Source organism: Peromyscus californicus, unplaced genomic scaffold (assembly GCF_007827085.1).
Source record: "Peromyscus californicus insignis strain IS unplaced genomic scaffold, ASM782708v3 Scaffold_7__1_contigs__length_154581171, whole genome shotgun sequence".
NCBI classification, from domain to species: domain Eukaryota; kingdom Metazoa; phylum Chordata; class Mammalia; order Rodentia; family Cricetidae; genus Peromyscus; species Peromyscus californicus.
The window spans coordinates 89845685-89867702 of record NW_026294595.1 but is presented as its reverse complement, the minus strand read 5'-3'; the positions used below and the strand labels follow the sequence as shown (position 1 = coordinate 89867702).

The following is a 22018-nucleotide window of genomic DNA, read 5'->3' as shown; positions in this document are numbered from 1 at the left end:
TACCTAGGATCATATGAAAATGACAAAGAGAAAAACAAATTTCTAATCATAAATCTACATGGATTCCCACTAAAAGGTTGTACAGGAAGAATCCATCCTTTTAACTTACCCCATCTCAGGGTCAGGGCACTCACACAGGGTGCCTGGTGTCAAGCCATAATGAACTAACTCCCAATTAGTAACGTCATTCACATTCTAAAGAGAAACTACCATTCCTACCTCCAAACATTACCATTACACAGTCTAGTGCTATAAGCACATTCTGCAAAAGCTTTTCTGATCCTCCAAACAGCATAAAAATAACAAAATGACTTCAGATCACATGAAGGCAATTTGTTTACAGCCTCTAAAGGATAAAAAGCAATATCTAAATTGGAACTAACCACTGAAAATGCACGGACGGGGAAGAAAATGGGGTGAAAACAAATGTTAACAGCCCAGAATTTCTTGAGGTCAATTGTTTTCACCCAGTTTTGTATCCAAGTTTTATAAACTTCTGAAAACTGTATCTAGATGGCAACCCTGGACATCAATGCTAGCTTGGTAGCTGCAAATTGTAACACAGTGAAGAATAACTTGGGCACATGACTTTTTTTTTTTTTTAATATCATTTCAACCCAAAGTAGTTGGTTACAAAAAAAATTTTCAACTAAACTAAACCATAAACAGAAATTTAACTGAAGAGCTCTGTTCTGCTCATTTATAATGTGTTACCTGGAAAAAAAAGCAGAAGGTCTCTCCAGCCACCTAATCACCATATCAATGACACATGCCACAAGAGAGAAGCGCTAGTTTATTTGATTGATCATGGTAGATAAACTCCAAATAACAGAGAAATTAACAAATGCTTGACATTTGCTCAACATCCATTATTCTGACACTGCTTTCAGAATTTCAAAGCCTGGGAGTATGCTTAATCAACATTCATATTCCCTTGTGAGCTACAGGCACCATATTGCACCCCGCCTTCATACTGATGAAAACTGCATATTGGCCATTTCCAAAATGTTCTGGGACTCCACACAGGGCCCCTTTCCTCTCTTGTTCCTGCTCTGCAGTTTTCTTTTAAACACTTCCAAGATAAAAGCATCTGCCAGTTTTTCTCTCTAGGGATGTATGCAAAATGAACTTAACAGTTTTAAGGCAGGAGTAACCCTCACATCTAAATTCATTCATAGGACAGAAAAGGGCCTAAGAGGCCTCTCCAGGGACAAAACCCTGTAGAAATTCTCCCCACACACAACAGTGGGAGCTTTATAAAATCTACGTCCAGACAATTTCCAATTCAAATGCCCAACATAGCATGACCTTTGTCAGATCTCAGAGCCCAAGATGCACCCATGATTTTTTATTCTAACCAGCACAGACATTAGACAGGACACTGTGGCTAAGCAGGAGGTTCAATATTTGCATGCTCTTCTATTGTGGAAATGTAACAGTGACAGCAGGGTGTCAAATTCTTTTCCCTCTAGAACTTTAACTCCATAGGAGAGGCATGGCTGACAGATGACTCCCCAACATCTGTGTTATGTACACGGCACAGCTGAGGAGCCCCGGATCACTGTCAGAGCATCATGGAGATGACCTGCACTTTGCTGATGCCTTCTTCTCAGCCCTGTCCTCCCCGCCCCAGATGTAGAAATATCTATAATGCAAATTGTGTGGTTTTAAACAAAATACAAAAATGGCAACGCAGATGAACATAATTTATAGTCATTAAGCTGTTCACGTACCAGCTCAACATATGTTGTATAAATGTTCTGTACCGAATAATTTATCACATCTGACATAGTGTACATCATATTGTTTTATTTAATATACTTACTAACATTTCAGAGATGGAGCATTGCTTCTGAAAGCGCAGAGAATGCACAGAAAATATTTACTCACCTTCCAAGATTTATTTTGATTAGCCTTGGAATGACACAACAAAGCACAACTCCCAAGATTCCAGGGTAAAGGTTTCTACACAGTCATCGCTTCCCACACTAAAATCTAACACGTGCACTTACATATGTGGTCCTTCGTTTCATTTAAGACAGAGAAGAACACCAGACAGAATCCCTAACTGCCTACTGAATATTTTCTTATTTTAAAGCAGGACTTAAGTATCCTGACCCCAGACTGAGAGCTTCAGAAACAATCTCAAAAAAAAAAAGTTCTTTGTATGCTGCCATGTAAAACTATAGCGGCCAAGAAGAACAAAACCACTTCTAAGTCGCCACCTCAAAAGGGATCACTATAATAAAGGAGCACTGGCCCTTATCCAAGTTAGCAAGAATTCACCAAACGAACACATGAAGGGGCACAATACAGTCCTAGGTACTAAATAGAAGAGCTAGAAAATAAAATTATAGCCAAACACAGTCCTATCCAAGGGAATTCACAGTTTATTGAATAGGATGCAAAAGGATTTATCTATATCAATAGATAAATGTAACTATAACTGTTAAAGCAAAGAAAATTTTAGTGGATCTACTGTAATACTCAAAGACAATGAAAGGGGATGGGACAGATGGGGACAGACAGGACAGGAAAGGAAAGGAGAGGCCTAGGAAAGAAGAGGGAAGGAGGCAGAATGGATGTACCCAAGGAGAAAAAGAAACAGGAAATGGCATTTTAACTTGTTATACGGAGATAGATCTTCCAGGTAAAGGACAGAGAATTAAGGATGTGGCACCTGCTTTAATCCCAACACTCAAAAGGATCATAAGGTCAAGGCCAACCCAGCGTACAAAGGAAGACGATCTTAAAAAAAAAAATAAAATATGAAATAAGAAAATAATTTTTAAAGAGAGAAAAGGATGGGAAAGTTAGTAAGGCTTTTCAAAGAAAACATAAATGTGTGTTGGCTTTGATCATTTTTGAGTGAATGCCTAAAAAAAAGATCAAATCAACTGCTATGGGGAAGAATACTTAGTGGGGGGGGGATGCAATGGACATGAGATGAACACAAGCAAGAAAGTACCTTTCTTAAAGAGGGACTGGGTTTTGTTGCCATTTGTGAGTGAAAAATGCCAAGTCTTCCAAGGCATGCAGAAAAGTAATCTCGTCACAGTAATACAGCTACCATCAAAGGAAAGTCCGTCTATTTCAAGACAGACACTGCAGCTCAGAAGCAGGGCTTAAGCTCTTAAGATCTCCACCTCTCTGTCCCATGACAGGAGAGCTGGCAGTCAATGAGAAACTTCATGTTGAGCAAGAAAAACAGGGAGCCATATAATACCACACTGCAGGTCAGGTGACAGAGGGCCTTCCGATGAATTACAGAGCACTGTAAAAACGTACAAGAGGCTGTCACCCCGGATCCTCAGAAAAGAAAGATAACACCTAGCAAGTCAAATAGAGTTCAACACAGAAAACAGCAAGTTCCCATCTCCAGACTAAAAATAGGACGAGAACCTAGTCTAAGGCATGGTGACAATCGCACCTGCAGAACAAGAACCAGTTAACCCTTGTGGTTTGGAGTCAGGGCCAAATGTTTGGCCCACGTGCGTGTCTCTGTTTGAAGGTGAGTTCTTGCATCTGCAGCTTGGGAGTTGGGATGGAGGCAGGGAGCCTGTGCATTAACGCAGGCAGTAAGACTTCACCAGGAGCACTGAAGAAAAGAGGTTTGAGTGTTGTATGTTCTTGCTGGGTCCCCTATCGTCACCATCACTCTGGCATTTTATTTCTAGACAAGAAATATATTTTACATTTCTGAGATTATTTTCTGGTCACAAGCCAACCATTGTGAACCTTGCAGTGAATCGCTGAATAGAGCACTTTAAAGGGATAAACAATTATAAAAATAACTTTGTCACAAGCACATACATTTTACTTTATTTAGTGATGTAATAAGCTTAGGGGCATATATCAGGTCCAAAACGGTCTTGGTCATTAATTTAAGCAATAAATCACAGGTCTTGCCAACAATGACGGCAAACAGATGCTAACAAGGAAATGTATTATTTAATATTGCCATGTGTTATAAAAATGTAAGTGTGTTTAAGACATGTCTTAAATTTTTATAATAATATGCATTTAATACATTACTGTTTTGACACATGCAGGAGTCAGATTTATAGATCCCATTCCTTAGCTGCTGCTTCTGCGAACACCAGAGCATATTCTCCTGTGTTTTTTTAAAGAGGGGAAACCTTTAAAGTGCCCACTTGCAACAATATCTAATTGGTTGTCTTGCTGTTTTGTAGTAAATAATGTCAGCAACTGAAACTCATTAGAGAGTGAGTCTATACTTTGCCTAATCAGAAAAATGGAACATATTAAAATTACAACTTTTAAAGAGATATTACAGTCTAAGAAAGTAAACCGCTAATTTTTCTTACTCATTTTGAATTCTTTTACATGATGGCAAACAAAAAATATTGATTAACAAATTAACAAGTAATGTACAATATTCTATCACTTAGAAGCAACAAACTAAAGAAACCCTACTTTTATATTGTTAGGTAACAATCCAAAGGACCATCCAATAATGTCTCAAAACACAACATAACCGAAACGTGAATCTCCCTACCCACAGATTCGACAAACCAGGCCACATCATGACATGGACTCTACACTGTTCCCTTCAAGCCAGAGGTTTACATCCCTTGGACCTTCCCACACAAAGAGCTTCTAAGGAGAGTTGGAGGCTAAGAAAATAAGCCCAAACCCACAGGTTTCTTTCTTCCTTTCTTTTTTTAAATGAGCCTTTATACCAACAAGACACCCACTCTGATAAAAAGCATTTTTTTGTATGTGTGCCCATTATTTTTTATCTGAACCCCTTTTCAATCAACTGCTAGCATGATCTTCCTTCTCCCTTGTGTGTGCAGGGAAGAAGAGTCCATGCTTTCGAACACTTGAGGAAGCAGTGCTTGGAGTATGGAAACTAAATTTTCTTCATTAAATCTACTCAAGCAGATATTAAAAATGCATTTAATATACTGGTGATGGTCGGTGGGCACCGCTGACTGTGACAGGCCAGTTACTGATGATGTGCCGTCAGATGGCCTTCTCAGCAGGCGCCTGGGTCTCAGGCTGCTGAAGGACAGCAATATCTTCCCCTGTGTGTAAGCTCGATTCATCTCCCAAGTATTTACTAAATCACAGGCCTCTGCACACACAGCCCACATTTCGGCGTATGCTAACAAATGATGGATGGCCTCGTCAATGCATTATGTCCTGAAAGCATGGTTTCCAGCCATCCTGATCATCAAACCCCAGCGCTTCAGAGCTGATCAGTCCTGGGGAATAGATTTTGCAGGCTCGATTAAAAAAGGAGAAGTTCTTTCCATTCGAGCTTCTGACACTCTCCTCAACTATTTGTTGTTCCAACCAATTATTCGAGCAGAATATTCAATAGGTGTTGTAGGTGCTTGGATAGTGTAACACTAGAGGCTTTTTCTAATGTTTGATAGGCTATCATTTTATTTATGACAAAGCAGTCAAGGTATCTGGTGGTGAAGGATTTAACAGTGAAATTTACGTTTTAAAACAATCTTCCTTCTAGGTAAAGCAGGCAAAAACCATAAAATATTTTATATTATCACATCATGCTATATTATATTATAGTGCAAGTGGATTAGCCAACACAATTCAAAGGAAATTCCGGGGGGTGAGGGGGTGCAACCTCTAAATCACAAGAGCCTTTTAAAACAATAACTCACATGAGTCCTCTTAATTACAATCTATCTAAAACCATGCACCACTTAAAACTCTTCTGACAGTTCTCAAGTTCAGTGACAAAGGTTCAACCTGTCAAAGGAAAGAAGGAAAAAAAAAAACCCTCCTTAAAGAACATATATTTTCAGTTCCAAGCTTATATATGTCAGCTATCTGTCCTATGAGCCATAGAACATTTTTATTTTTAGCTATAGAGCTAGCTTATCTGTGAGAGAGACAATATCACACTCAGACCTTTCACTCAGAAATAATCTATGCAAAAACAGAAGAACTTAGCACAATTAAACAGAGAGCAGAGCTTGGAGAAAACAGGGTGCTGTTTAACAGCCAAACAGTGTGTGCTACAAATAAGCTTCTAAATATGCTTTTAGTTTTTTAAAATAAGTCTTAAAAAAAGAAAGAAACCAGTGTGAGGTCCCACTTAGCCAATAGCTAGGTGGGCTGAGAAGCCCCTCCCCACAGTGTGAGCCCCACCATGCCCTGCCATTCCCCTCAACCTTAACCTTGAGATTAAGCTCACTTTTATTGTGCACAAAGGTCACCTATATTAGGTCAAAATTCAAAGTCCCTTGTCAGAAGAGGTTGATATATTCCAACCTCTCCTACTCTATGCATCAAATTTTTCATGGTAAAGTCATATTGAGCAGACAGTTTATTCAGCAATTTATTGTGCCACTGTAATCCAATACAGAATACGATTGTCTAAAGAGCTATCACATGAATAAAATATTTTCATGACAATGTGCCAAATCTAGACTCCCTATATACCTTCACCAGATGAAATAAAGCTACCCAAAGTCTTAACACTTCAGAAGAACTCGATGGCAAATAAGAGTCCCCAAACATATAATCTGTAGCATAATTATGGCTCACTTCTGCAGACTTGGGCTGCAGGCAACATTTTGTCAATGTCATTCAAGTTTTTAAGTATTGTTTTTGCAAAAGGACAAAGATCTCTAAGCTATTTTAACACTTTCATCTGAACCGATTGAAATGAAGTAGATCTAACTGTGAGAGCTTCTCTTTTGACCTAGAACTCAGTGTTATGGAGTAGAAAAGGAAGGTGAGGGGGGAGGTCTTGCGCAAGTTATTATCACTCAACTGTGAAATAAAAGAAATTAAAGGCTATTTTAGAAAGCATCATTCTAGAACACAACGTATTAATAAAAGTAAAGACTTAAGTCTCTTTATAAACTAGTCTCTTTATAAACTTGATGCAACTCTGTATTTTCCATTAGTCTGCAGAGTAAGTACTAGTATGACAAATGGCTTTAAGCTCATTTAGAAACACATTCTTCAAAGCTGATTAATTAAACACTAGAACCAAAGTCAACATTCCTGTGATAATCACGTTCATGATGTCCTGAAGACGGACACCTAAACACAGCTTTTGGATTCCAGCTGCTTCCTCATAAGCAGAACTACTCAGAATCCAAATTGGTATTCAGTCAAATACACCAATAAATGTGAAAATCAAATTGAGAACAAAGCCTTCACTAGAGCAGCAGTTCTCAACCTGTGGGTCGTGACTCCTTTGGGGGTTTCATATCAGATACCCTGCATATCCGATATTTACATTAAGATTCATAGCAGTAGCAAAATTACAGTTATGAAGTAGCAATGAACTAATTTTATGGGTCACCACAACATGAGGAACTGTATTAAGGGGTCACAGTATAACGAAGGTTGAGAATCACTGCTCTAGAGGAGAATAATTACATGAGAAAATACTTTAGACTCTCCAGCTTTTAACATTCTGACTTACTCTGTTTTACATAGTGTTCATCTAACATTACTTTTTAGGGGGAGAAAGTTCATTAAAAACCTATATATATTTGTCATCAACAGAATACAACATCAAGATTTCACCGCAATTTATATTAAAAAGGAAAGCTACCTATCATCCTGGGGATTACAAAAGAAAACACTTTGGAAAACTAGACAACAAAAAGCTGGTGTTAGGCAAAATCTTTTCACTTCTAATATTCTAAGTCTAATTACTATAACCCTAAAAAGCACTGCAAGGAACATCCTTGAGTAAACAACAGTAACAACAACAAGATCTGTGGTAGCCAGGGTATCAAGAATGGTGTTCGCTATGTTACATGCACTTTCTCACTTGAATTGGTAATAATTTCATTTCATAAATAAAGGTACTTGTCAAGGGATGAAGAGACCCACTGTAAGCTACCTGGCAAGGAAATCACATCTGCATGTTAATTTTCAGGAATCAAATTCTTCAAACCAATTTACGAAAGTCTTTAAAACTAAAAACTCTCACAGCCACATGTGGTTCGTAGTCATATGCTTTGGGCCCATAATTTATAAAATAATTAACCACAAGCAGGCAAACTTAAGTAAACCTCCCAAGGTCTAGCAGAAGCTACAACTCTCCAAACTCAACAGCATACCCAGCTGATTCACTGCGGGGGGGGGGGGGGGGGGGGGGGGGGGGGGGGGGGGGGGGGGGTGTCCATTTGTCACTCTAAAATGTACACTCAATTTATTGAAAACTATACATTGTCATATTCTTGTTACTTTTTGCCTTTTTGCATGTACGTTTGTGTGGTGTGCCTGTATGTGTGCCAAGGCCTGAGATTGACACTGGAAATCTTCCTGGATGGCTCTCCACCTTATTCATTGAGGTAAGGCTCTTAACTGAAAGTAGTTTGTCATATCTAGCCTAATTAACCAGCTTACTCTGGGGACTCCCTATCTCCAGCTTCTGAAGGCTGGAATTGCAGGTGGGCCACCATACTCACCCAGCATTCAATTAGGTTCTAGGGGACCTGAATCCAGTCTTCACATTTGCATAAGAAGCACATTCCCCACTAAGCCCTCTATCTCCTCAGTCCATCATATTCTTTAATGACTAGTAATTACGATATAAAAAAGAAAAAATATATCAATTCAGTTCTAGAAAATGGCACTAAATTAATTTGTAATCAGTTAAGAGTTTCCCATTGTCTTTCACTATAATTTGCTGAATAGGATAGTCACTTCTTATGTTAGAATAAGTAGTAATTAAAAGTATAACTCCTAAGCTTAAAATTTCTCTGGAAATAACTTCTGACATGATAAGCCCTCAGGTATAACACCGGTGGAACATTTCCAAATCCCTGCTAAAAGGAACTATAACATACTTAAATTTACCGTATTAACCTATTTTGAAAGGGATTAATTTTCCTAAATGAGAAATCTGTACTATGGCTTTATAAAAAAGACAAGAAGGAAATTTTCTTCAGTTCAATCAAATGTCCATTGTGAGATATAGTACAATACCTGCTATTACTCTGTACTGCGAAGATGCAATGTTGGATTTTACATTGCTCATATAAGGAGAAAAAAAGTCTCTAATATAACAATAAGAATGAATGAAAGGCAAATGGAAGTACTTTGAGCCCCTTTTCTGAAAAAAAGTTAAAATAACGAGAACAAATTGGGTTAAGAAATTTCTATGAAAGTCATGTTATAGAGCTATAATATGTAATGCAAAAAGTCTTAAACCGTGGCATTTGGAGTTAAACAACTGCCTTTGGGTGGGTTCAAGGTTGAGGCTAAGGGGAGCCCAGCTTTGCACCATTTGCCGCTTTAATGGTGTAAACACCCTCACCACAGACTTCTAGCAACCAGTATGAGCTATAGGCCATAGGGTCTGGAGAAGATACTCAAAATCAATTCTCAGGAGCCAAGAAGAGACAGTTCCAGCATTCACTGGCCATCAGCCAAACTCAGCCCACAGACTTACTCTGTTTGGCCAGGAAAATGTTGGCCCACATGGTGTTTTAAAAATTCAAGCAAACTGAAAACATTAAACACCCAGGATCTTTTTTTTTTTTCTTTAAAGAAAGGGTTGGGAGGTGGGGGAGTGAGATCTAGCCTGGATGCCGAAGGAGAAGCCTGGCAGCGGTTAGGTCCACCGTCCCACAGTGCAAAGCAGCAGCTGCCATGGGAATGCACAAACCCCTGCTTTTCCTTCGCCACAGTCCCAAGCCCGCCAGCTGTATTCCCTCTCTTGTCACTGATACCTGCCTGGCCACGGCGTGGTGGGAGTCAGTTCTCCAACTGAAGCGCGAGTGTGCAGAGGCAAACAGCCAGAGCACAGGGAGGGACTTCTGCACAGGTTTCTGCAGGTAGCATGAATGAACTGGGCCCAGTTCTAAACGCTAGCTGAACCTCACACTAGTTCTCTCCAGGCCACGGAATCCAACCTGATAAGAGCAGTAGCAGTGTTTGTGATCAGTACATGTAGGTACCAAATGTGCCACCGCAGCACAAATAAAAATTCAAAATGCAAATCTGTGATTAATGGTAGTTTCATCTTTATAGGTCCACACATTATTAGTTGGCCCCAAAGAATCCAGATCTAGACAACTTTAACTTTCACCTCTCAGAAAGTGATGTCTATGAGCTGTGTGCTCCATGCAGGCTGATACATACAGGCTGCCAGAGTCTGTGGGCTTTTTTAATGTTACACAATGAAGTCTGTCTCACAGCCCCAGTCCATTTACCATCTTAGCTAAATGAGGCTTGAAGTGCAAGTTAATTTCAAATTTTATAGCTTTGCCTACCAATATTATCAGCAAAAACAAATAGGAGAATAATATACCTTAAGCAAAAGATAGCAGCTTGAGAGAACTGTGGACAGGAACAAAAAGGAACTGAAAAAATTAATCGCCAGTCTAATTTCTTGTGTGGTTGGAGGGAAGCTGATTAGATGGTTTATCTCTGAGAGTGTATCACAAACAAGGCCCTTACACAAGTCGGATTCAGCCTTGAGTCAGAAGTACTACACTACAAGCTGCAGGATCTCAGGGGTCTACAGTATGCCACAAGGACAAATGTCAAACTGAGGTGTTTATCCTCCATCTCCATTCATCCTCCAAGCCTGGCAGAATGAACAGACCTGGTTCCAACTACCTGGGAGGGATCACAAATGCACTCGATGGACAGTGACTTAGAATCCTGCTGTGTGCACGTCTGAATCTTTCCCCCATCACAGCTGATCTGGGAAGCAGTGAGTGAACTGGCTGATAAGTAAGCTTAACCAAATACTCTCATCCCACAGGTTTGTAGGCTCTGGATATCCTACAAGATGCTAACTGAGAACTTGAGGATTTGCAACAGCCTTAAATGATAACCCTTGCAAATGCCCAGGGTCTGCTATATTGCCCATTTCCTCCAACAGAATAAACATAAGATTAGAGTTAGATTAGCCTGGCCTTTCTTGTTCCAAGAGCAAAAGCTGGGTCATAACAATGACAAAGAAAAAAAAAATTTTTTTTAATAAATGTAAGTTAAGGGGAACAGGGCTGGGGGGGGGGGCAGCCACAGTGCACCAGGTGTTTTAAATCTGGGTCTTAGACATGACTTCTGCTCCCAGGACAATTACAGAAAAAGGCTAGGACCCAGCACTTAGTCAGAAAAAGACTCAATAGTTAAATATTTGACTGAACAATGGTATGGAAAGATATGAAGCTCCTTTCTTTTCCCTCTACATGAATTTCACTGTTTCAAAATATTTTCTCTTATGTTCTTAAATTTAGGATGCTAAGTTGCATAGTTTTAAAATTTTATGGCAGCTGAAGCAGTACATTTTGAACATGTAAAAGAAAGAGGTTCTGAGAAATTTCAACATTGTGCTTGGAATGAGAATTGTAGAACCCCTCAGCTTGATTGCACCCCAAAATATTACACTTTGAACAAGACAGGAGGTTGAGAAACATGTATTTTCTGTTTGGAAGTATCCATAAACAGAAAGACCACACCTCCACCAAGTGGTGCGCTCAAAAGTGTGGGGAACCAGGTGAGGGCCCCTTGGCAGAAGGAGGCTTTGGATTCTGAAGGACTGTTGACTGTGAGCCTCCCAGAGCAAAGGGATGGAAAGAGCCGAAAAGCAGAGGTGGCATTAGTTTTACAATGAGGCCAGGAAGGGTGGATCTGTGATCAACACGCTCCCTGCTCTCTTGCTGGGTCCCCACACACCAGCTCACTATAATCACCACCTCAAATTGTGGGGCACAGAACATCCCCCTCTGGTGTCAAGTCCAGGCAGCCAACACTCTTACGTGCCTCTTTTCCTTTAGTTAGGATTCCACACCAGCTACAGTGTCCTCTACAGAACAGCCCAATGTGTCAGCCATTATCAGCCGAATGGAGAAAGACACTTTCCATCAAATGTTTGAAACTATCTACTTTAATAACACAATGAAAACAAAAGAAAAAACTAAAAAATTAATTTACCCAGCCCTGAAAGGTGTGCATGACTTTTACACATGAAGGTCACTTTTCAGACTTAACTGTAACAGTACTTACACACTGATTGTTTTGTCTTTAAAGAAAATCCAACCAACATGGCAAAATTGCATAAAAGTGCATAATAAAAATAATGGTAAGCTCACTCCACACTTATTGAAATGTTAAATAATAAAACATTATTGCCTCATACTTTCATTCAATCTTTCTTCCTAAGGAAATATGTAATTCTCTGTTACCATTCTCATACAAGTTATTGCTGAGAAAGCTGAGGTATGATGCCTGAATACAGACTTAAAATGAATTTGGTATTCTAATAATATGAATATCCACCCTCCCAAGACTAATAAGAAATCCAATCAACATGTGGCTGCTTCTCAGAATATTGCTATCTACAGGTGTTCCTAAATATTCCTTTACTGAGAATCCAGGCTCATCTTACCTTGCAGTGTTACAAATACAGAAAACAAATATCTGATGAAAGTCAAACTTTCCTTAGAAAACAAAGAGGCCATACACAAGCAAAACGACCTCTCGGAAAAACTGAAGGCTAATCTACAGTATGACAACAAACTCAGAACCTGAAATCTTACAGAATAAAAAAAAAAAAATCACATTTTAGAAGATTACTGAACTAATGAGTATACACCAAACAATCATATTCACTGCTTCGACAGCTTAATCGATAATCGCTGCAGAAGCGTATCCAGTATCTTCAGAATACATGAACTAATACCACTTTTTAATGCCTTGCAAATTAACTGTATTTCTTTGACAAAGCCACAAACAACATTTCAGGTTCAATAAAAGCCTTTTTCTCCCTTTCTGAGCTATTTTCACCTACCATTCTGGACTCAGGCTCACCACAACATCAGCAGAGTGTAAAAAACTAACCACAAATTAACAACTACCACTCAATGCAATTTCAACCAACAAGGCATACAGAAACAATATTTCAGTTATGTAAACCAAACCTGAGTATGAATTATACATTGTAATACTTCACTGTGATTCTTAAAAGTTTCAAAGCTAAAAAGTTTTTCAGTGTCATTATAAATCAACTACAAAATATGGAAATATGCAAGGCAAGTTTGATATCTGATGAAATATTAGAAATAATCAATCAACTAGTCCACATAAATAATTCTATTTTCTGCTAATCTACTGCCTTTTGTGTACATACGTATGAAAATGACACCACTCAGAGATTTCACCTACTGTAGACAAATGACTACAGCCTAAGAGCAGTCCCACTCAGATTCTTAAATACTTTCTATTGGTTCTACATGATGCCAAGTGTTTCACCTGCTCTGTTTTAATTAGTGTTCGCCATAACCTCAAGGAACTTACCAGGAAGCAGCAACAAGGTAAGATTTCGAGAGACAGACATCACTTGAGTTTGAAAATTGTTTCTTCTGTTTACTAGTTATAAGATTTGGCTCCTTTTACAACAAGGGAGCTCTGACCCACACTAACATGAGACAGAACCAAGTGGGTCCCTAAGGACAAATGGTTATAGAAAGCAAGAACACACAACAGAGAACTCCCTGTGAGAACACCCAATATCATAAAATGCATCCTGTGTGGGGAGCAGGGGGTGTTCCAAAGACAACAGTGGCTCACGGCTGGATACTTTCAAAAAACATAAATTAAGTACTATTTTGTGCTAGTCTGTAACTAGCCAGACTGGACCCCTATGTCCACCAAAGACCAGTAAGTTCAACATAGGCAGAGGCTAACAGAACCATCCTTCACTCTAGTACTCTAGTTAGGGATGGATGAAGATCTCAAGAAGATGACTCAGTATAAGCAGAGGGGATGGAGCCAGTTTTTAACTACTAATTTCGAAATTTTACTTGGAGCAGGAATTGAAGTCATTTTTATGAATGAATGGTTTCCCGTGTTACTGTATGTCTTAGGGTTCCTATTGCTCCAATGAAACACCATAACCAAAAGGCAAGTTGGGGAGGAAAGGATTTATTTGGCTGACACTTCAGCATCACTGAAGGAAGTCAGGACAGGAACTCAAAGAGGGCAGGGTCCCAGAGGCAGGAGCTGATGTAGAGGCCATGGTGGGGTGTTGCTTACTGGCTTACTTCCCTGGCTTGCTCAGCCCACCTTCTTACAGAACCCAGGACCAATACCCCAGGGATGGCACCACCCACTATGGACTGGGCCCTCCCCCATTAATTACTAAATGAGAAAATATCTTACAGCTGGATCTCATCAAGGCATTTCCTCAACTGAGGCTCCTTCCTCTGATGACTCTAGCTTATGTCAAGTTGACATTCTAAATCAGCCAGTACACTAAGAATGGGAAGGTGTTGGATCCAATACAGAAAAACCATACCTACAGATGTGAAACGCATAATTAGAAAAACCAGAGCCCAGAATCTGAGATCAAAGATTCAGCAACAGGGTATAGATACCTTATTTAGAATCATGATCTCAAAAGTCTGATGTATAACTTATTTGGATAGCAACTGAATAATCAATGTATGGTGAGAAACTCAAGAATCATATCCCAGAAGGCTTACTTAGTCTACTAGCAAAAGAATTTCTAACCAATGTATATCTCCTTTAAGAATCCTTTAAGATCCAGCACTGAGGTAGATCTCTGTGAGTTAGCACTGGCCAGACATGATTACACAGTAAGACTACATCTTAAAATAGACAGGTAGAGGATGATGATTGATTGATAGATAGATAGATAGATAGATAGATAGATAGATAGACAGATAGACAGACAGATGATAAATAGAACCTGTTCAAGAAATCTTTCAATTTCTAAAAATTCTGTAATTCCATTATTTATACCTACTAGTTATGTTTTAATCTGTTTTCTTGGTACTATAGGCTACTGAAATTAATTATAACAAACTCTGTTGGGTTTTATTTTTTTAATCCAAATTGTGTCACAAATAGAGTGAACACAAAGTGAATTACTACAGATCAAATGTTCTAAGATAAAGTGGTGGAAAAGTCTGAGAATAACAATGAAAACCATGGCTTTTTTTTGTAGTGTTGTTTGCCATAAAATTACGATCACAGATGATATTGATTGGATAAATACTGTGGTAAAAACTGAACACTATTAGGTATATATAACTAATAACTTTTGTGAAAGATCCACTGATGGACACTCACTTCTCTGGGAAAACAGGAAACATGTGATGAGAAACAAGATACTTGCAGGTCTCCAAACATATCTCCAAACAGCATTTATTAAAAGGAGTACCAACAACCTTACCCTAGAGACACTCAGCAGCCATAACCATACCAAACCAAATGAAGTTACACCCAACGATGACATGTGAAGTCATATGCTGCTGACATGATACTCTAAGAATGGCATGACATTTGTGGGGTGCTGTTGCCGAAACTTCCTACCCTGAATCTATTAGAAGAAAGCAAACAGCACATAAACAGAGGGACACTCTTTGAAAACAACTGATCGTTGTTCTCTCCAGAGATGTCAAAATCATGAAAGACAAACAAGAAACAAAACATAGCAGAACTTCTATGATGTGATAAACTAAATGGCAATGTGTGATGCAAAATCAGGAAAGGAAAAGGCCATTCCTGGAAAAACAAAAAAAACGGCAGAGTTCAAAAACGATCTAGCAACTGACTACATTATGTTAAAACTAATTTTGAAATTCTGACAATTGGTCAGAGGGCATAAAAAAACGCTCTGGAATACTATTACAAATTTTCTCTGAGTTTAAAACTACTTATAGATACATATACTATATACAAATAGAGGGTTTGAACAGGAAAGTATATAACACAATCTTCGGAGGAACAGTTGACTGGACTGGAAGTATCTTCCTGAATCAGAAACCAGAAATAAAATACAAACGTAACCATTAAATACAGCCCTACCGCAGCTTTAGATACTAGCCTCACACAGCACACCTGATCTGCTAAGGACAGAAAGACCCGCTATTATTAAACTGCACAGAAAGAAAGAATAGAATGAGGGTAGATTTCCAAACAGAGTATTCAAGCTCACAAAGTCACACCTCTTCACAATAAGTAGAAGATTCTGGTTTTTCTTAAACAGTGTTGGGAACTGTACCAGAGCCTTGTGCATGCTGGGGAAGTACTCTGCTATCTAAGGTGATTCTGAGAATGGACAGGTAAAAAGGAGGGCCGAAATTCAATGAAGTGGCCTGAAATAACAGTTTTGCAATTTCAGTGAAAACAACAAAGACATACTGAAGTGAGTCTTCCCTCAGGAGGTATGGAATATGAATAAAATTAATGCTGGGGAAAGCTTACTTTACATTTATGCCTCTCAACATATGCCAAAATGTACTGCAACTAGGAATATTAAGAATTTAAAGCCAGGCGTGGTGGTGCACGCCTTTAATCCCAGCATCCCAGGAGCAAAGGTGGGTGGATCTCTGAGTTCAAGGCCAGCCTGGTCTACACAGTGAGTTTCAGGACAGCCAGAGCTACAATGAGAAATCCTGTCTCAAAAAACCAAACAGCAACAAAAAGAACTGAAGGATGTGCCAGGAGTGATGACACAAGCTTTTAATCCCAGCCTGGTCTACACAGTGAGACCTTGACACAGAAAACAAAAAAGAGCCAGATATGCTGGTACAGGCCTCTAATCCCAGTATGTGGGAGGTAGATCTCTGTGAGTTCAAGGCCAGCCTGGTCTACAAAGTGAGTTCTAGGACAGCCAGGGCTATGTAGAAAGACCCTGTCTGTCTCAAAGATCCAAAATGCAAAAACAAAAAGAAAAGAAAAAAGAAAAAAAAAGAAGCCTAAATTGAAGTTTAAGGAAGTTCAAATCAGAATACTTAAAAGCAAACTAGAAAACATCCACAACAAAGACAAGAAAACCAAAATCAGTATCTTTAACATCAGCACATCCAACAAATAAAAAGCAACACAAAAATTTCATAAAAGCAAACACTCCCATAGAAAGGTAGTTAAAGAATACCAAGTGGGTCCATTAATGCAAAAAGAAAATTAAACAGACAAAAAAATTGAAATAACCTACGATGTATTGTAATTTTAAATTAGGTGTGGGTATGGCCCAATGATAGATTATTCTTTGTGCTTGGATAAGAACCTGGATTTGATCCCCAGAAATGGGGAAAAAATATAAAAGAAGCTAACAGAACCTCAAATTAGCAGAAGTCATTTTTGTTTTTCGAGACAGGGTTTCTCTGTGTAGCTTTGCGCCTTTCCTGGGACTCACTTGGTAGCCCGGGCTGGCCTCGAACTCACAGAGATCCGCCTGGCTCTGCCTCCCGAGTGCTGGGATTAAAGGCGTGCGCCACCACCGCCTGGCTGCAGAAGTCATTCTTAATTCCACATATTGCAGATGAAATAATGACTCTGCTCAATGACGGGAAGTTGCCGACACAGATGCCATGTTCTGCAGGTGAAAGAATTAGCAATCTTCTTGGTAGTCATTCATTGATGCCCATCAACAACCTTCAAAAATAAATGAGCTTTGATTTCAAACAGGCAGTGGTTGTGTTCAAGTGTAGCCAATGGCTTCCTGGAGTCCCCAAGTCCCTCTCAGGGGTCTACAAGGTCAAAACTATTTTTTACAAAAATATTACTTCCCCTTCTATTCTATTGACATTTGTGCCTACTGTATACTATAGTGGGTAAACTTCTAATCCCTTTTTTTATGTGTTTTTAATAGAAATAGAATGATATCACTTTCCCTTCTCCAATCCCTTCCACCTACCCTCCCTTGGACTCCTCCCATGCCCAGTACCCCTAAAGTTGATAGCTTTTTAAATTCCAAGACTTAACAACAGACTGAGGCAAGGGTACTACAGCCATATTCAAACTCACATACACAACACAGCTTAAAAAAAAAAAGTAGTCGGGCAGTGGTGGAGTATGCCTTTCATCTGAGCACTTGGGAGGCAGAGGAAGGTGGATCTCTGTGAGTTCAAGGCCAGCCTGGTCTACAGAGTGAGTTCCAGGGCAGCCAAGGCTGCCCAGAGAAATCTTGTCTCAAATAAATAAATAAATAAACAAACAAACAAATAGAATACTTCATTTCAGAATATTCACCAATTAATATTAATTGTCATCCTTTCAAAATTCTATGTGCTGAACTTAGAAGTAAATACAGACTGTTTTTAAAGATATGGTGGTGTCTCTATGGAGGAATGCACTTGACGAAGAGCTGAGCTAGCCACTTTTTCCAGGGAATACAACTCTTACTGGAATAAACAATGAACAAAATATGATTATTCAGATTTGGGTATCTGGCAGACAGTTTTCTCAAATATAAATGACGTGAGCCTGTCATCTCAAGGAAAACAACTAATAGCATGTGTTGCCAATGATAAAATTTGAACTTTCAAGGGAAAATTCAAGTATTAGAAAGCTTATATCCATCACCATAGCTTGACAGCTTCAAATCTTACAGACTTCTAATGAGATCACTGATGAGATTAGCAAATGCGATTTTTTTTTTATATATAGTAGAATGAAAGGTGGCAACATTTGGAAGGTTTGTTTGGTTCAAAACCAATATTCCATGGGTAAAAGACCCACTGAAGTCCAGAACAGGCTTCTTGTTACAATGCAAAAGCGTGACAAGTCTTTGATGGGGTTTCACATCCCACATTACAGTCAGCCTTCAAGAAACTATCATGGGGTTGGGGATTTAGCTCAGTGGTAGAGCGCTTGCCTATCAAGCACAAGGCCCTGGGTTCAGTCCTCAGCTCTAGAAAAAAAAAAAGAAAGAAACTATCATTTGTTGGCTTTTGTGTAATACAAACACCCAGTCTTTTTTTTAATACATAGTTATCTAGAAAGCCTAGTAAGTTACTCTTCTCTTTTGCAACTACATATGAGGCCAGAGTTCCTTGGTAGAGAGCCAGGCCTAAAGGGGGTCTTGAGCTGTTGACCCCCTGCCCAGGGGTGGCACCACCCACAGTGGGCTGAACCCTCTCATATCAATCACTAATCAAGAAAATACCCCCATGAGAATGCCTACAGGCAATCTGATGGAGGCATTTTCTCTACTGAGCTGCTCTGCTTGTCCATGGATGCTAGGGACCCGAACTCAGGTCCTCATACTTGCAGGGCAAGCACTTTACTCAGTGAGCCATCTTCCCAGGCCTCTTGCTATCTTTTAATCTGCAACATATGACAACCAGCTAAACGCAAAAGCAGATGCAGTTTATTGTCTTTAAGACAGATATTAAAGAAATGTGCAAAAGTATACAACCGTATCATTTGTGTCTTGACCTTTTTTGGAATTATGGCTATTACACATAAAATACATTAACCAGTAATATTCTTACTATTCTTCAAAACAAATTTATAGTATTCTTAATTTCTCAGCTTTAATTTATATTTTAGTAAATACTTACAGCTATAACCATATAAAGACATACAAAAAAGTACATTTTAAAAAATAGTGGACCTGGTGAGATGGTTTAGTGGGTAAAAGCACTTGCCACCAAGCCTGACTATCTGAATTCAATTGCCAGGACTCATTTGGTGGACGGAGAGAAACAACTCCAAATTATCCTCTGACCTCCACACACACACTCCTTGACACATGTGGGCCCAAATATACACATATACACTAATGTTCTTTTAATATGCACATAATGAGAGCAAAGTATCAGAAAGCTCCAAAACTGCCCAGCAATGTATTTAATATATGTTTAATATATTAAAATATATTTAATATAAATGCTATTTAATATACACATGATATGTATGTACATCTTATACCTTTTCCCTTGGTGATCAGCTACCACCCATTTGACTGTTCATGGACAGAACTAAAAAAGTTAATGACAATAATTAAATTCCAACGCATCAACTGTGTTCTTGGACAGCAACTATGACAAAAACCTCTCCAGATTTAAAGGGATAACCATCATCCTTAAGTATGGACAATACTGGAAGGAGAGCTTTTCTGTTTAGAGACTAGAAAAATTAGTCTATCAAACATCAGTTCATAAAAGATATGCTTCTAATTTGTATTACCTATTATCCAATCATTTATCTTTCCCAATGAAATATCTCTCTCGTGATACATGGTCAAAGGCTATGCATTATAGATAGGAAAGCTCTCCATTTGGGGTAACTATGCTCACTCAATACCATAATACGGTTTTGAATTAAAAAAAATACAGGTACAAAATGTTCTGTATTATTTACTGTATTAACTATGATAACCTAGTTGTCTTGAACAGGTTCTTCAAGAAATGTCTGGGTCTGTTTTCACATCTTTGAGATGAGGAATCTATGTTATATAATCTCTGAGAGACCTTTCCTAGTAGCTTGGGTAATCCTAAAAGGTAACAGCCAAGTGAAGAGAGAAGTGTGAAACCCATGGGGAATATGTATGCACGTAAGGAGAAACCTTCAGCCCTGGAGGTCGCAATGGCCAGACTCAAGAGTGTAATCCCTAGGGTACCAATGTCCTCGACTACACTGAGAACCTTTTCCTGCGTAGTCAACAGCACAAGACCCCCTTTAGGCCTGGCTCTCTCGTTTATCACCAGTGGCAACACCAAAGGGTCTTCTGTTTACTACCTACCACCTCTAGGTGTCTATGCAAAGTAGGCAGCAAGCCAGTCTGATGAACCTCCAATTCTCATTTTTACTTGGCAAAGACTCCATTACCCATCATCCACTGCTAGTATCTCTGGATTAACCGCTGGACATTCATGAAGCTCCTACTATGTGTACTTTCCCCCCAATACGTATCAAGTTTTCCATCAACATCTGTAGACTTTCAATTCTATTGCAAGGCCTGGAGAGGCTCCAAGGTCTTCAGCCATTAAGTGTTCTGTGTGGTAGGGAGATGAAAGGGAGAGAGAGAGCTTTCTCATGATCCTTGACCTAACTAACCCCTGTCACTATGTTCCTCCCATTTGCGTGTGACACGTGGCTCCAATGCACTGCCAGGGTGGCCGGAACTGGGCTGAAGGCAAAAGGATGTGATGGGGGGGGATGGGGACTTACCTGGGGAACCTCTGCTTCAGCTTCCTCAAGCTCTGCCTGGTGGGCGGTACAGACACTAGGCACTGGGCTATCTCCTCGTACTGGGCTTTGGTTAGTATCATATTGGGCCCAAGGGGGAAAAGAAATCACCCTTGGGCTCGTGCAGCCTTGGTGCCAGGAAGCGAGGGAAAGGCAGATCGCAGCACGACCCTGGGTCCTGCTCCTCCTTAGCTAGCCCCTATGCCCCCAAAGCACACCCCCTAGCTGCACCGCGGGGCGGAGACACGCTGCGTCCCAGGATTCACCTCCGCGGTTCAGGAGGGCTGTAGACCTGTTTGCGCCGGCAGTGTACTGAGCAGCCGCAGTAAGCCGGGCCGAAGGCAACTGGCCGCCATCTTAGGTAAGGGCAGAGCAATCAGGAAGTGGCGGCTGCGCGCGAAAGACTCTTTGCGTCTTTTAGGGGCAGATGTCCTCAGCGTCACCTCGCTGAGATGGCACACAGAAGCTCACTGAAGCCACACTGATAGCTGCAAGAAACCAGGGAGGCCTGTCGCACAGTTCAAGGGGCGGGTCTCACAGGTGGTCCTCCAGCCTTGAGCTAGAGCCCCGGAAGTCGTCTTCTGGAGCGCGGGGTTTGAATTTGTGTCCAGACACGCCCCTTTCTTGCCGCCGCGAACATGTAGCCTGCAAGAAACAGCCTCAGGAGGTGAGCAGAAGCTCAGCAGTGCAAAGGATCTGGGCATGCCTGCAGCTTGGCTTGTGTTGGGAAAGTTCTTCAGCCGCTCTCATGGAAAGCAATGCTGTTTTTGTTGAGAATTTAAATCCTGCGTCTTAAAGCAACTGGCAGCAGAATGTCAGTTTCGCTCCCTACACCCCAAAAAGTATGTTCTTCATTCTGGCCCCCAAAATAGTGGGCTGTTAAAGAATGTGTATAGGAGTGAAACGCTGAGATAATTTTTTTTTCAATATGTACTGTGAATAGAACACAGCTCTCCTAAGTCAATATATTAGAGCAACAGCCCCTCTAACCCCTTTTTAAAAAATACCTTTGCTTCTAAGATGGACATATGTTGTGTGTGTTCTCTTCAAATTTAAACATTTTGAGCAAGTGAAAGAAAATGTGCTAAGGTCAAAG

At 39.8% G+C, this 22018-nt stretch overlaps 1 protein-coding gene across 5 annotated transcripts in view; it reads right to left on the bottom strand.

Moving 5' to 3' along the window:
• Cdin1 (CDAN1 interacting nuclease 1) overlaps window positions 1-21402 on the bottom strand; it is a 211334-nt gene extending 189932 nt beyond the window's left edge. For 2 of the 5 annotated variants that reach the window (XM_052723468.1, XM_052723470.1), the window contains exon 1: window positions 20905-21400. In XM_052723468.1, the coding sequence (XP_052579428.1) occupies window positions 20905-21005 (101 nt within the window). In that variant the 5' untranslated portion in view covers window positions 21006-21400. Of the gene's footprint in view, window positions 1-20904 lie in introns of all 5 variants that reach the window. The other 3 variants (XM_052723466.1, XM_052723467.1, XM_052723465.1) reach the window with 3 other exon arrangements.
• Between the last annotated feature and the right edge of the window lie 616 nt (window positions 21403-22018).